This window comes from Centrocercus urophasianus, unplaced genomic scaffold, assembly GCF_019232065.1.
Source record: "Centrocercus urophasianus isolate 14NV4802_14NV808 unplaced genomic scaffold, USGS_Curo_1.0 seq_12, whole genome shotgun sequence".
Lineage (NCBI taxonomy): Eukaryota > Metazoa > Chordata > Aves > Galliformes > Phasianidae > Centrocercus > Centrocercus urophasianus.
The window spans coordinates 42,125,292-42,139,407 of record NW_024884364.1 but is presented as its reverse complement, the minus strand read 5'-3'; the positions used below and the strand labels follow the sequence as shown (position 1 = coordinate 42,139,407).

General features: G+C 38.5%; 1 protein-coding gene across 2 annotated transcripts in view; it reads left to right on the top strand.

Annotated features, from left to right (window-relative positions):
- Positions 1 to 6,080, top strand: part of PHEX (phosphate regulating endopeptidase homolog X-linked) — a 94,483-nt gene extending 88,403 nt beyond the window's left edge. For both annotated transcript variants that reach the window (XM_042810202.1, XM_042810201.1), the window contains 2 exons: positions 1,282 to 1,358; positions 4,922 to 6,080. In XM_042810202.1, the coding sequence (XP_042666136.1) occupies positions 1,282 to 1,358; positions 4,922 to 5,024 (180 nt within the window). In that variant the 3' untranslated portion in view covers positions 5,025 to 6,080. The remainder of the gene's footprint in view (positions 1 to 1,281; positions 1,359 to 4,921) is intronic.
- Positions 6,081 to 14,116: the final 8,036 nt, after the last annotated feature.

Below are 14,116 nucleotides of genomic sequence, written 5' to 3'. Positions count from 1 at the left end.
TTCAACCTCTTTCGATATTAGCATCCTGCTTTTCTAGTGCTTACAATATGCAGCATTTTATCACTGCTTTCCACCAGTAGTTTATCCAACACAAATTCCTGGTGCAAGTGTACTACCACCATTTATTACTGAGCATGTTGTTCAGTGAAACTAAGCAAGAATGTGGAAAGTTTTTGTGGTATTTTTTTTTTCCCCACATCTTTGTTTACTGTACACTAAATGCACAGTGGTATAACTTTGATAGAGGATGTGTTTTTAAGAGCATAAGTAGAACAAAGGAGAGAATCAGAAGTGATTTATTTGTTTAAAAGAATTGGATCAACTCCTTGAATGAGGAGTAAAAGCTGAGCTAAAAAATTGCACTAACCACCAGAATGAATGAATCATCTGAAATTAAAAAAACAGGACTCAATGCAACCAGTGTCAGTCTTGAACCAACCCAGCTGAAAATCACTTCTCCTATGTCAAGAGTCAGAGTAGCAGTGTACATACGGGTCTATGACCACTTAGGTTTGATGGTATTAACTGATAAAAGGACTGTGTTTGGGTATTTTATATTGACGTTCATATATCCCATGGTTGGTCTGGCTTAAAGGATTTTGTTGATGGTAAACACTGATCAGTGGGGGCTTAGGTAAAGTAAAGTCTGGTAAATTGAGTTTTTCAATGCATAAGAGCGTAAGAGTGATCATTCAGCTGTGCTAATAGTTTCTTTACCTTGCTTAGTGGCTGGTTACCTTTGCGCCAAATGTTCTATTAGGAATTGGGAACTGGAGACCACTGATAGAAAGTTGAAGGAAATGTCATTTCAAAAGAAACCACCATTTCAATATGGGACAAATGTCAGGTAATAGAGATGCAATTCTAGAGATGAGAAGCATCATTACATGCACCTTTGTGCATTACGTGGGTTTGAAACAAAAAAATATACTTAGTAATTATTAAAATGTGAGGTGCTCCCATATCTGAAAAGCTGAAAAGCAAACTGCAATTAAGAGTATCTCAAAAACAGAGAAACGGCAGAGTGCTTATGGCTAGATGTGGGAATGAGTGGGTGGAAAATAACAGCAGGTGGAGACTGGATCCATTAAGGGATTTCAAAAACAGGGGAATATATCAGGAGAGCAAAGAAAAGGTAAAACAAAAATAAGAGTTAGTGATGTCTTTCCATTTTGCACATTCTGTAAGTAACAAGCATACTGAAAACTGACATTACATTCTGCTTTACTTACAAATTTACCCCATATAATATGCCTATTTCTTCTTTTTATCTTTTATTAGGTAAGATGCAACTCGTTCAGATCAGAGTCTGCAAGAGAACAAATATATATTGGAGCTCACAGCCCTCCTATGTTCAGGTAGTGCAAATAATGTATTCACTCAGTATATATACAGAATCAATCACTGCAGCACACAAATGCAGAAATTTAGCATGTTAAGAGGAGTTTAAGAGCAAACAAAATCAGACTGTGCTTCTGGTCTAGACTGAAAGTCAAGTGTTTTTATTAGCTTATATTCTGCTATTACAAATATTCTGTAAAAATGAGAAGCTTGCATCTACCTTCTTTGAACCAGAATAATCATTTGAACCAGAATAATCATAGCATTTGAACCAGAATAATCTCTGATCCTTGTGTCATTCTATAATCAAGCCCTGAATATAGGAAATGTCTTTTCTGTCACTTTTCTTTTCCTATGCAATTCTAGATCAGAAAACAATGAATATTAGGAAGATTCTTGATTTAATCTGCCTGAGTTGAGTAAAAGTTTTCAAGAGAGTGCCTTGAATTATATTGATAATATACAGGTAGAAATGCAAAGCAAAACATGCTCTGTACGTTCAGTTTAGGATTAAGTTCAGCTCTTCAGTTGTCCTTCAAGAGAAACAATTCTTGAAAGAGCTGCAGTTATCCAGCTTAACAGCTTGCCCATGGTGCCCATCTTTGCCCATGGTGCCTTCACCAGGTTCTCGTGATCACTGAACATCAAGAAGAGGCTTAAAGACTACATAAGAATTATGAAGCCATTTTATTTCTCTGCATCTCCACAGTTTGCATAACCAACAGCAAGTTGTTTCTGCTGAGATTAATGCCTAACTACAAACTGTGTCTTTGCCCTCAGTCATGTGGCTATGTTACTTCTTTATTTGGGGGAAAGATGTTAATTCCACACACTGATATATAGTGAAAGCATCTCCAGTACAGTGGATTAGTTGCTTTCTGGAAATTCCTACCATTTTCTACTGACAAAAAAGGGAACTGGGATATGAGCATCCTTTGCCCCAGTTCTCTCTTGGTAAAAGAAAAATAGCAACACTGTCTTCACATGGGAACTGTGAGGTTGCTTCACAGACTGAAAGGGATAGGTAGTCTAATATATTCCCTAGACACAGTCGCATCTAAGTTGGAGATATCAACACTGTATATGTAGCACATCTTGGGGTACTTGTCAACAAGAATGAGTTAAGAAATAATGAAACTATGAACTTGTTAACAAGAATTTAATATAAGGTAGCACTGCAGATGACAGTGCTTGCTCTTGGCAGACTTCTTTACTTCACATTTGCACTATTGCACCTTTGTAATCCTTGCCACTTTAGTTAAGGTAAAACAAATGTGATATACAGATCTGCATGCCTTTTAACAATTGAAAAATGCTTCACATCAGTGAGAACTGAAATACCGAGCTGATCTTCAGCCTACAGAGTGGTATTTTCTATAATTCCCACACTATCAACTTTTGGTAAAATAACTATTTCTTGGCTTTTAGAGACCTCAGATTTATTTACCTTTCAGTAGATACTGAATCATCAGGTAGCTACATTCCCATGAGATAGTACAAATCATAAAATATAAAGGGGAGCCTGAGGATAAGGCATTCATGTGGAAAAATTCATATTTAGCTGAAGGAATCAAGTTATGGAAGAAAATTACAGAGATGATCAGATGAATTTTGAGTCAGAAAGTATAGACAAATCTTTCTTTTAGTTTTTATGTGAGATACTCAGAATACTTCCATTTCAGACTCAGAGAAACCTTGGTGCTTGTCTCTTCTTCCAAACTATATTAACTGTGCTAGTATTATCCACTTGCCCCAAGTTCCTTCATTTATGTCACAAGACCACTGTGACCACAACAGCAGTATAGCATCTTTCCAAATTGACAATTCTTGCTATCCAAAAAAGCCCAAACAACCCTTTGCAAATAAATATAAAGTGTAATCATGTAAGAAGATAGAAATAAATATGTATCTTCAGCATAGCTGTGTGCATCTGAGCTAGTCACCCCCACTTCTCTTCATGCTTCAAAAAGAATGGGCATTTGGAAGGTGTATCTTACCATTTTGAAAATAAAAAAAGCTACATTGAGTGGCTCTGCAAGTGAGCCTTTCTGTTGGCAGTCAAGGAAGCCCAGAGTGATCCTTTCAGGGGAAGGTGTCTGCTGCAGTTCAATGGAATGAAATCCAGACAGCCCACTTCTGATCCCATGACTAATGTGTGGCAGTGTCAAACCATGTGCAGGAAAGTCACATTTACGGGCACATAAAGATTCTGGTTTTATATATTTTTATTTGGTAGATTTTCAGTATTAGCCTTTACTTAACTTGTTTTGAATTGAAGTTTCAAAGTGAAGTCTACAGTGTTCTTGGAATAATAGCCACCAGGTTCAGTAGCAGTTATGGATAAGAAGCTCTTGCTTTTACAGTCCCTGAATATGTATTTGTGATGTTTTTATGGTAAAGCTGTTCCCCCAAACACATTTTGTAATTCTCCCTACAAAACTGACCTTCAGATATTTTGCACCAGCTGACTGCAAATATTCATACCCACAGAAAGTCTAATCAATGTAATAAGAATGTAATCAATGTAATAAGAATGTTTTCTACCTTGCTGAGCTATCCTGAGAAGCTGATTGTCCGAATTGGAGAAAAATGCCTTCCCACTGCATAGCAAAGAGTAAGAAATGCATACAATTAGTATCTCAGTAGATACTTTTCTGCTTTTAGCTCAGGATGCTGTTTACTTTCATACCATTTCAAATTTAAGGTTAGTAAATTCCAAGATGCTTAAAAGCATAAAAAAAAAAAAAAAAAAAATCAACAAACAACACAATCCCAATCTAGTAATGGTAAAATAATCATTTCTGACAGCATGAAATAAAACAGATGTGGAAGAAAGAGCCAAGGATGACTGCATACAAAGAAAAAGCACTTCACTTGTACCTGAAAGTGTCAATCTGCAATGCAGGCACATTGTTTGGCTTGCGTGAGGTGAAAAGGCACTGTTCTTTCAGCAACATGCCACTGTGGGATGGAAGCAAGAGAGCTTGGGAGCCAGTCAGGATGGAAGCTTCAGAAAATGAATTTCCAGAATATTAGAGGAGCTGAGATTCCCAAGGATGAGATGCTACCCCAGCTACATGCTGTAAAATCCCAAGGAGATGGTTTGTGTGCATGTTGTGGTCAAGGGACTTTTATGTGAACCTGGCTGGTGTGCACCAAACTGAAATAGTTCCAGCACCCCCATCGTGTGTGTTCATATGTTCTGTATTCTGGGTGCAGCAGTTTGGCAGGTGCTGGAAGAAGAGTTCCATCACACAAGGCTATCACTGGTCTCCCACCTTTCTCGCCAACAGTCCTGTTGGAAAATTCTCTAAATGACATACTAGCCACAATTTGCAAACACAATTTGCAATTGTTTTTGGTTGACATTCCAGCAAAATAAGATACTTCTCAAAGCATAGAATGAAACAAGATTGTCTTTATGTTAACTTTTTCTGGCAATTCTCCCAATCGTCTATTTTTTATTTCTGGAGAAATGACATGGGAAGCCTGAAAATTCCACCTGAAGTGAGCATGTTGAAATACTTACAAGTGTTTAAGGTCAGATAGCCTGCCTGTCAACCATTTTTTCTCTTTGCAGAGTTATTGGAGCCATGAGCAACTTTGAAGAATTCCGTAAGGCTTTCAACTGTCCGGTAAATACGAGTATGAACCGAGGGCCAGAATCTTGCCGGCTGTGGTAGGCGTCCCTTCTGGATCTTCTGTCTGCAAGGGTCTGTAATGTGAACTGCTGTGCCTGAGCTCATGCTCATTCAGAAGAACACTCTGCAGTTTGGAGAGGTGTTACTTCAAATGCGTCTTCCTCATCCATGCGGATGAACTACATGGACACTCCTTTTATCCATGAAACTCCTCCTGTTCATTTGCAGTTACATTGCTGTTGATGGATAAATTACCAAGTCCAATTCCTGATTCATATTTGAGCAAGAGGTAAATGCTAAAATCCAGTTTCAATCTATTGCTCTGCAGGGTGGCTATGCAAAATGCTCCCATATAGAATTTGTTCTTTCTGGATGAAGAAATTAATGAGATTTGCTATAAAGGCAGCTTTGATTTGCTGCATGAGACCGCAGTTTCATAACTTAAACTGTCACTGCCTAGCACTCCATAAATGGTCTTGCATGATGTAAGAGCCCAGCAGAGGGATTTCCCAGCATCATGATGCCCAGAAATATTACAGCACTTATCCCTATTTACAGTGTAAGCATTTATTTTTCCCCCAAGAGGTAAATTTGCCTTGTGTTGATGATGGCTTTGCCTACATCTATTTTTAAGCCTGAAAGAGCTTAAATTTTAGGGTGTCTTAGTGTCTGCATCTTACAGAGGAATACAAGGACTGTATTCTGGACAGGGTAGGGTGACCTGTAGTTCTGAGAAAAGAAGAATGTGTGACTGAAAAACAGTGCCAACAGCATTTGACCTATCTGGGTCAAAAAGCCATTCTAGAAGCTGATGACTTTTAAATACAGAATATACACAGGACATTTGAATTTTTCACCTGATTACTAAAACATTTACAAAAGGAAATGAGTAAGCAAACATATTTTGTAGCAGATAAATTTGAACACAACTATTACTTAAAAGAGAAGAATATCAAAATAGTCATTTCTTTCTCAACAGAAATACACATATTTAATTGGTATTTATTTATACCTTGTGCATTAATTCATTTTTGGATTGTGGAATCATTTCAAATGGAGAGAGGGTTTCTTTAGGATGATTGAATTACTGCAGGTCTATGTGCCTCTTTGTGTATATACTTTACATATATATACATATATATATACACATAAAAATTATATAAATTCTTCTATTAATTTGTTTAAGTTTTATTATATTGGTATAAAAATATTAATGAGATAAACTTTTTTACAAGGATTGGTCAAATATTTCCTAATAGTCTAGGTGGATGAAGGTTCAACTGTAGCTAAGTTTTTGCAAATTAAGTTAATTCCTTCCATCTCTTTATAAAGAAGGGAGATATCATGGAAAACTTATATAGGAAAGGATCCTCAAACTACCTTCTAGAGTGGAGGAAGTGGACATTACTACATAAACTCAAGGCATCGTTGTGACTTTTTAGAATAAAATCACTATGTTTGTTGGAGATGGGATTTTCTTCTTTCAAATTTCCCCTGAAAAAAAGTCAGATTTTTTCTTAAGAGCAAATGCACAACTTCCAGTTCTGAGTTCCACGGATTATAGTTTGTCATTTGAGTTGACACTATCAATTTTTTCCTGGTGGTATTTTTCACAAAAACTATTTAGATGCTCATATTTTCATACGAACTTTCCTCAAACAAGCAGGCATGGCTCTTGTTTTTACCTACTAATGGGAAAGTTCCTTAGCAAATTGAGCGCTGTCCTGAATTCATTCCTATGAGCAATTACAGTACTTGATGCTGACTGCTTTGGATCAACAACACAAAGTTCAGGAGTAAAATCCAGGCCCCATTAAAGTTAGTACCAATATGGTCGTTGTCCTCAAAAAACTCAGGACAGACACTCAAACACTTATTTCAACTTTCTAAATTACTGGCCTAGGCAAAAATGGTTTCACAACAGTCAGCTTGGAGTTTTCTAATTTTATCTCTCGGGTCAGAGATCCATTTGAAAGAGCTTCTCTCTCATGGCTATTTTCCAGTGGGAAAGATCTTGTAATTTTGTGGTTTATGGGGTTATTACTCTATACTGGATAGTGATTGCTTCTAAAATGCCTTATGTTTGCAGTCTTAAATATCACCCTCACTGCGCATTACTAGGCTCAAGCCTTTCATGTTTAATACCAACTGTGATATCGATACAACAGCACAAGAAACATTCAGAAACCACGACATCGTTACATGGGCAGGCACACAGCTCTTACAGTGGGCAGAGAGATGGGCTCTATGCTGTGGACATAGCAGGGACCTGAAAGGCTCAGGGACAAGGCACTAGAAGAAAGGGTGAGCATGGCCAGATTTTGAGCCCTGCTTTTGGAAGTTCAGCAGAGGCCTATGTGCTGCCTGGAAAATGAAGAGACTTTGATCCCAACATGCACATTCATCAGTAGCACACAAGTCTGGGGAATCCTTGCTGTGGACTCATGTGTTCAGTGCTTTGGGCTTAGGTCTTGCCCATGGCAGCATGTGGGAAGCCAGTTCCACAACCCCTGCCTATCTGTTACCTCCAGCCAAAGAGCTGATTAGTTTACAAGGGAATCAGCTATCTAGGTGACAGCTACCTTCTGCAAAGCAGAAGGTAAATAAACATATTTATAAAACTTGGTTGCCAAATACAGGTACCTAGAACACGGTGATGATGATTTCTGAGGGCTCCTCTTATTGCCTCTATTTTAGAGGATTCCCTGGCCCTGCTTTGTTTTCACACTGTGCCTCTTGGATCTCTGCTAGCAATGCCTTCCTGTACTGCTTCTATGCAAACAGATTCTTCCTATATGTTCTTCTCCTAGAGCTTTTAAATTGATATTTTTTTAAATTGCCAGTAACTATTTCAACCCTTATTTCCCCTTGAGCAAAATGTTCTTTCTATTGGGTCAATAGTCTTCATATCTACTAGTGGTCAGGAGGAGAAAGATGCTATTAAATAAGTATTTTTACCTGTGTGAATTTGAAGAGGTTTTCTCTACTGTGTAGACACAATGAAACAACACCTACTCCTCTCTCATGTTCCCTTCTTTTGATCCTAAAAATATGCAAAACTTTATTTTGGCCCAACCCTGAAAAAGTTATACCATCACCTTTCCCACTGTGAGTTATTTCCACTGATTCTGTTGTAAAAGAATAGCTTTACACATGGGTAGCTCTTCAAAAAGGCAGCTGTGCTACTCACCTGTGTGAACTGCTTAGGTATGATGTCCATCCTGGGACTTGATGCTGAAGGACCAAAAAACTCAGCTGCATTATAAAGCTCTGTCTTGTGCCTTGTGCAGAGGAACTTCAGCATTCTTTAAATGGGAATGCTATCATAACACTAAATGTTTGAATTATTTATAAAATAATCAGTTGACTTTATGTGTAACTTTTTCCTTTTATTCAATAAATTCCATGCATAGAAGTCCGTCTTGCAGCAATGTGATATATTTATCTGTCTCCAAATAAATATTAAGAACATGACAACTTGAGGTAGAAAGTGAGTTAAAAGGTCTTTTGTGTTTATGCCTTTTTAATCTGGATTCTTATTTTGCTGATGACTCTACTCCTAGCTTTTCTTCTTGCATAACATGTTGACTGACTCTTTAAAAGACAGTTGTGTTAGCCAATAAAAAACAAAGTGAAGAAGAATTTTCCCGTGCATTCAGTATGACAAAAACTGCTTGGACTGTCACTGCTCAACTTTACAGTGTTACTTCTGTAATATATAGTCTTTATAAAATGTAATAAAGAGCATAATGACATGGCCCCAGGTTCTCAAGGCTGCCATTATTGCTTGACAGCATAAGAATTGCCTTTTCCCTCAAAGAGACTTCCAATATCTTCAGCCAGTTTATTAAGTTCCACTTGCCCCAGCTAATTTGCTAGAGGCAATTAAAATAAATGTAGGATGAGTGGCCATGGGTGGGAGCTGGATGGTGCAGAAACTACAGATGTGTATGAGTCTGAAGTGCAGATCGGTGACATCTCTTTCCAGGTGGACCAAAGGAACGGCTTTGCAGCCTTATGAACTTATGTATGTTAAAAGTAAATGTTTGCATGGAGGAAGATGAATGAGCAGAGCAACGCCTGGGTGTAAGCATGAAACCAGTCTCAGCGTGACGGAAATATTTTGATCAACTTTCACGCAGTTTGCTGAGTGTCTTGGAAAGATTCTTCAACAATGGGTGCAGATTGCCCTGAGGAATTCAGGGTTTATCTGTTACAGCAAGATCCTGCCTCACTAATCAGACAATTTAATCCCATTTAAAATGTAGTATATATTTTAAAAAAATAGAAAAGAAATTAAAAAATCCCTAGGGATTCTCCAACACAGTGCCATGTTTTATTAAATAAAACATCAAAGCTGGAAGTTACTGCAAATCAAGATAATGTGTTACATTAATTTGTGATCAAAGAAATAGATATAATGATATAATTTTAATCATCTATAAGTACAACAGCTGAAAGAGCTTTATGTACAAGGTCAGAAAAATACACAGATGCATATGTTAACTGTGGGTGTGAACTCAGGTGGAGATTTTCAAGAACATATCTGAAAAATTTATCACATCTATTTCTTCTCATTGAACTGATGAACTATGTTTAACAAAGCTCAGGGAAAGACGTCAAAGGGGATTTTAAGCCCTTTTTCACCACAAAATTTACTCAAGATATTGGTATATCTTTGAGCAATGGCAGCGTTGATTGTTTTGCAATATATGCTCCTGTTCTGAAATATGAGTAGCAGACATGTTGGTACAGAGGTCTGAATAAAGAAAATGTCATGTCCTCCTGCTTCCTAACTGGGAAAATATTTAAATAAAACCAGCAAAAAAAACCCCAACAAATCTATTCCCTCCTCCCCCCTAAAAAGCCTTCCTTCTAATATATTTATATGTGATGATTATGGAAAATAAATTAAATATAGGTCACAGAGTGCAATTAAAACATTGCTCTTGTAGAGCAAGAAATTGACCCAGCAGGCCTGGGAAATGGTTTACAGACTTGTCAGATCATTCTTGCTGAGAGAAAAAATGGAGCATCAGAGCCCCACTGGTATTTGCAACTGGATGCTGGGGCAAGCAGCTTGGTCTACTGTACAAGAAAGAGAAGAACAACATATGGTGTGACCTCTGAACAGGAGGAAAGAGAAACTAGAAAATCTTTTCTGCGTATATCATTAAAAGATTTTACAACATTAGTACAAGGGCACTGCTATAAAGATAATACACATAGGCATGGTAGCGGAAGTCTGTAAGTCTATGTTATGTAAGTATATATAAAAATGTCAGAAATATGAATTATTTTTAAATAAATAGAGTCTCAGGGTGACCCCACCGACTTCATTGGGTGGTTTGTCATTAGCACTGGTGGGGCCAGAGTTTTACTTCCTCTGTACAAAAATACATAGACTTAACTGATTTAAAACTATTTGGAACACATATTTTCTTCTTGCTAGAAAAAACATCTAGTCTTTGGGTTTTTTTCTAAAACAAGACTGCCTTTTTCACTATAGAACTGACTGTTTACCTTTATCTTGCAGGTGCTATATTTTCATTTATTTCTTTCATAAATCAGACTCTACGAACCACTAAAACACAATATGTCCTATCGACCTAAGTGTAAGCTTATATATGACATTGAGGTTTTGTGGCCTCCATGTTGAAACAAAAAGTCTGACTGAGGTTAAAATATCTGGTGTCTTACACAGGAACCTTCCTCCATAGTCCACTGAATGTTTTCCGAAGGCGTTAACTAATGTTAACCTCATTTACTACATGTGGGAATATACCTGCAGAGAGCTAAAGCAAATACTCCAAAGTCATTAGGCCAGGGCAAGAAGAAAACATATCCCACCAGTATGAAGCAAACACCCCCCCTTACAGAATGCATCTTCAAAACTGACCCAAGAAATACAATGCCTTGGTGGGAACGATAGATGTCCCAGCTTTACCACCCTGCTAGGTGCTATCTTTCAAACACCTTGGATGTAGCACTGACTTCAGGGACCACGCTTTCCCTGCCTCCACACCTAACCCACCTCCTCCCTGGCCAGGTTGTATAGGAGGCCCCATCATGGGGAACAAAGCCCACCCCAAGGGGAAAAAAGCACAACCCAAGGGGAAAAAAGCACCCACTGAGGGAAGAGCAGTGCAGAAGGGCTGAGCAAGAGGTACCAGAGACAAGCTTAATCACATTTAGCTTCATAGAACCATTAGGGTTGGAAGAGACCACTAAGATTATCTCATCCAACCACCAAGCCACCCACCTCATGCCCACTAACCAAGCCCCTCAGTGCCACATACACATTTCTTGATCACCTCCAGAGATGGTGACTCCACCACCTCCCTGGGCAGCCTGTGCCACTACCTCACCACTCTTTCTGAGAAGAAATTTTTCCAACCTGAACTTCCTCTGTTGCACCTTGACTCTATCCCCTCTCATCCTATCACTGTTATGTGGGAGAAGAAGCTGACAATCACCTCTGTACAACCTCCTTACAGGCAGTTGTAAAGAGCAATAAAGTCACCCCTGAGCCTCCTCTTCTCCAGGCTAAATAATCCCAGCTTTTTGGCACACCTTGGTTCACAGGAGCTCTGGAGCAAGTACTGGTGCAAGCAGTGGTGTGCTGCATAACCAGCAGCTAGAGTTCAAAGTGTGCTCCTTCCCTCCCCCCCATCTCATAACAGGTGCCAGTAAAGGAACGTTTTGCATCCCAGCCTGGGCTGAAGTGAAATCTCATGGTCTGACTACAGCCTAATAATTACTGTTTTAGGGCTGCAGCATGTGATGGAAGGGCAAAATATGGAGCCTTTGTTTAGTGAACTCTTTCATTAGTTCAGCTGGGTTTTTTCTTTGTTCTGCCTTCAGTTCAGCAACAGCCAGCAGTTTAGATCTGCTAGCAAAGTGCTCTTTGCAAGAACAACATGTGTTGCGGCAATCACTGTGTCTGTATTCAGTATGCTTATTCGGCTTTGTTTTAATAAATCCAGTAATAGGCTTTCAGAGGCAATGAAGGGAAAAGAATAATTCGAAAACAAAGCTGTTGAAAAGAAGACAATGCAGACACAGTACAGAGTGTGATTTTGGAGGTCTGTGCAGCTGTTTTATTTCTTTAGAGGATTTTAATCAACCTGTAGGGATTTTTAAAAGAGTGTGGTCACAATCAGCCAGAAGAGAAAACAATGTGATGCTTTCTCTCTCTCATATTATTCAATTGTATTTTCTCCGTTTCATGTGATTTCTCCATATAGAACTGCCATGTTAATTCATTTTAATTAAAAATATATCCACACTGGACTTTTGCTATAGAAGTAATTTCAGGCTTTTTGCCCACTATATCGTCTAATCAAAGATATCCTAAACACTTTCAAGATTGCCATGGCTGCGCCCACCCGATTGCCATCAGTGTAATGGCTTTCCCAGCGGATTGGAAAATACTGTAATTGGACAGAAGCTCATCCTTTCAAGTGGGATGAGCTGCTCTGCTGCAGTCTTCCCCTAAATTTCAGTGATGTTCTTGTCTTACTCTCTGTTTGCTTACTGTCCCTGCTGCAAATCTACCCTCCAGTGCCACCATGTTGAGCTGGGCCATACACACACAGCAAGGGAATGAGCATGGGAGCCTATGATTATTGACCTCAAGCTCTATGCTCCAGTATTGTTTTTACTCTGTCTGTGTTAGATGATTCAAGGTTTAGCTGAGTCTTCTCTACCAATAACAATGGTTCTTTAATTCATTTCCTCCTCCCCAGTGTTGCATGTGTTCAGCTGGAACTGAGTAGGTTTTTTCTCTGTAGAAGAAATCTCTCCCCTCCTGCTTCCTGAGTCTGAGAACTTGTGCTTTTCAACTACAAGGTATGGTTTTAAAACTAAAGAGTGCCCAAGATTTCCTTGTTTCTGTTTCTGTGGAGTATAGATGCCACCACCAAATACAACAATTTGGAAGGAATATTTGGTTCTGAAAACAGCTGGTTTCAAAATATATGATATTTTTAACTCATGAAGGAATTTACTAGGAATAGACGCTACAGGAACTGGAAGAGCTCTCCACGTCAAGATGAGACACAAGCAGTATGATTTTAAGTATGATAAAACAGAGAGGTTAATCTTTGACAGAGCTCGTGCATGTTTAAAAGTAAGGGCTTAAAAGATGTGCGGAGTGCTAAGAAAGCTGATCTCAGATGTGATCTGAGACAAATATTCATGAAGAATCCAGGAAGTTCTAAAATCAGCCCCTGATGTTAATTTCTTCATTTGCCAGACAGAGCTCCCAGACCTTGAGTAACATGGCTAGACAACCTTCATGCAGGAGGACATTGGCCAAAATATCTCATTCAATGAGAAACAGAAAGCTGATTCTCAGCAAAAAGCTAATAAAATATTTACCACTTAGGATATGAAGATAACAGCAATACAATCTCAGAACAGGATTTCACATGGGTGGTAAACAATATTGCAATACATAATATATAGATGGAAAACTTAAAGCAATGTACTATTTTGACATTTTAAGTTAGAATAAAGCTGGAGGAAACCCGTTGCCCCAGCTCTCTACCAGAGAAAGGGCAATTTGCTTGAAGGCAGGGGTCAAAGGAGAAGCCAGGTTTGTTTTGGACATTTATATAGCAAGTAGCAAATATAAATACGTGACTAAGTGTGTGATTTCTTTTAGGGTAAGATGAAGTGAAATTGGAACTCCTCCCTTATGCATCACTGCAAAAAGTTAAAAAGGGTTAAAACATTTGCATCAAAGGGAACAGGAGATAATTTTGGCAACACAGCTGCTACCAATTCTTCTCTTTGCTTTGTAGTGTCAGCCTCAGGCAAGAAAATCACTTGAAAAAACAGGCAGGTGTCAATGCAGCACCTTCTTTGATATTCACTCCTTTCCCTTCATGCCAGTTTCATACCTGATGTATTTTATGAGGAAATGTAACAAGTTTCTCATAGCAGAGACACAACTTGTTGAAACCTCTGTGAGCTATAAATGTTCACATGTAATATGAAGGCTCATGCCTGGCAGCAAGTCAGAATCTACAAAGAAAAAATTAGGAATACATTTTATCTTCTCCTGTTGTTTGTTGCTGTTGTTGTTGTGTGTTTGTTTGTTTACATTTGCATGTTAGAAACATCAGTGG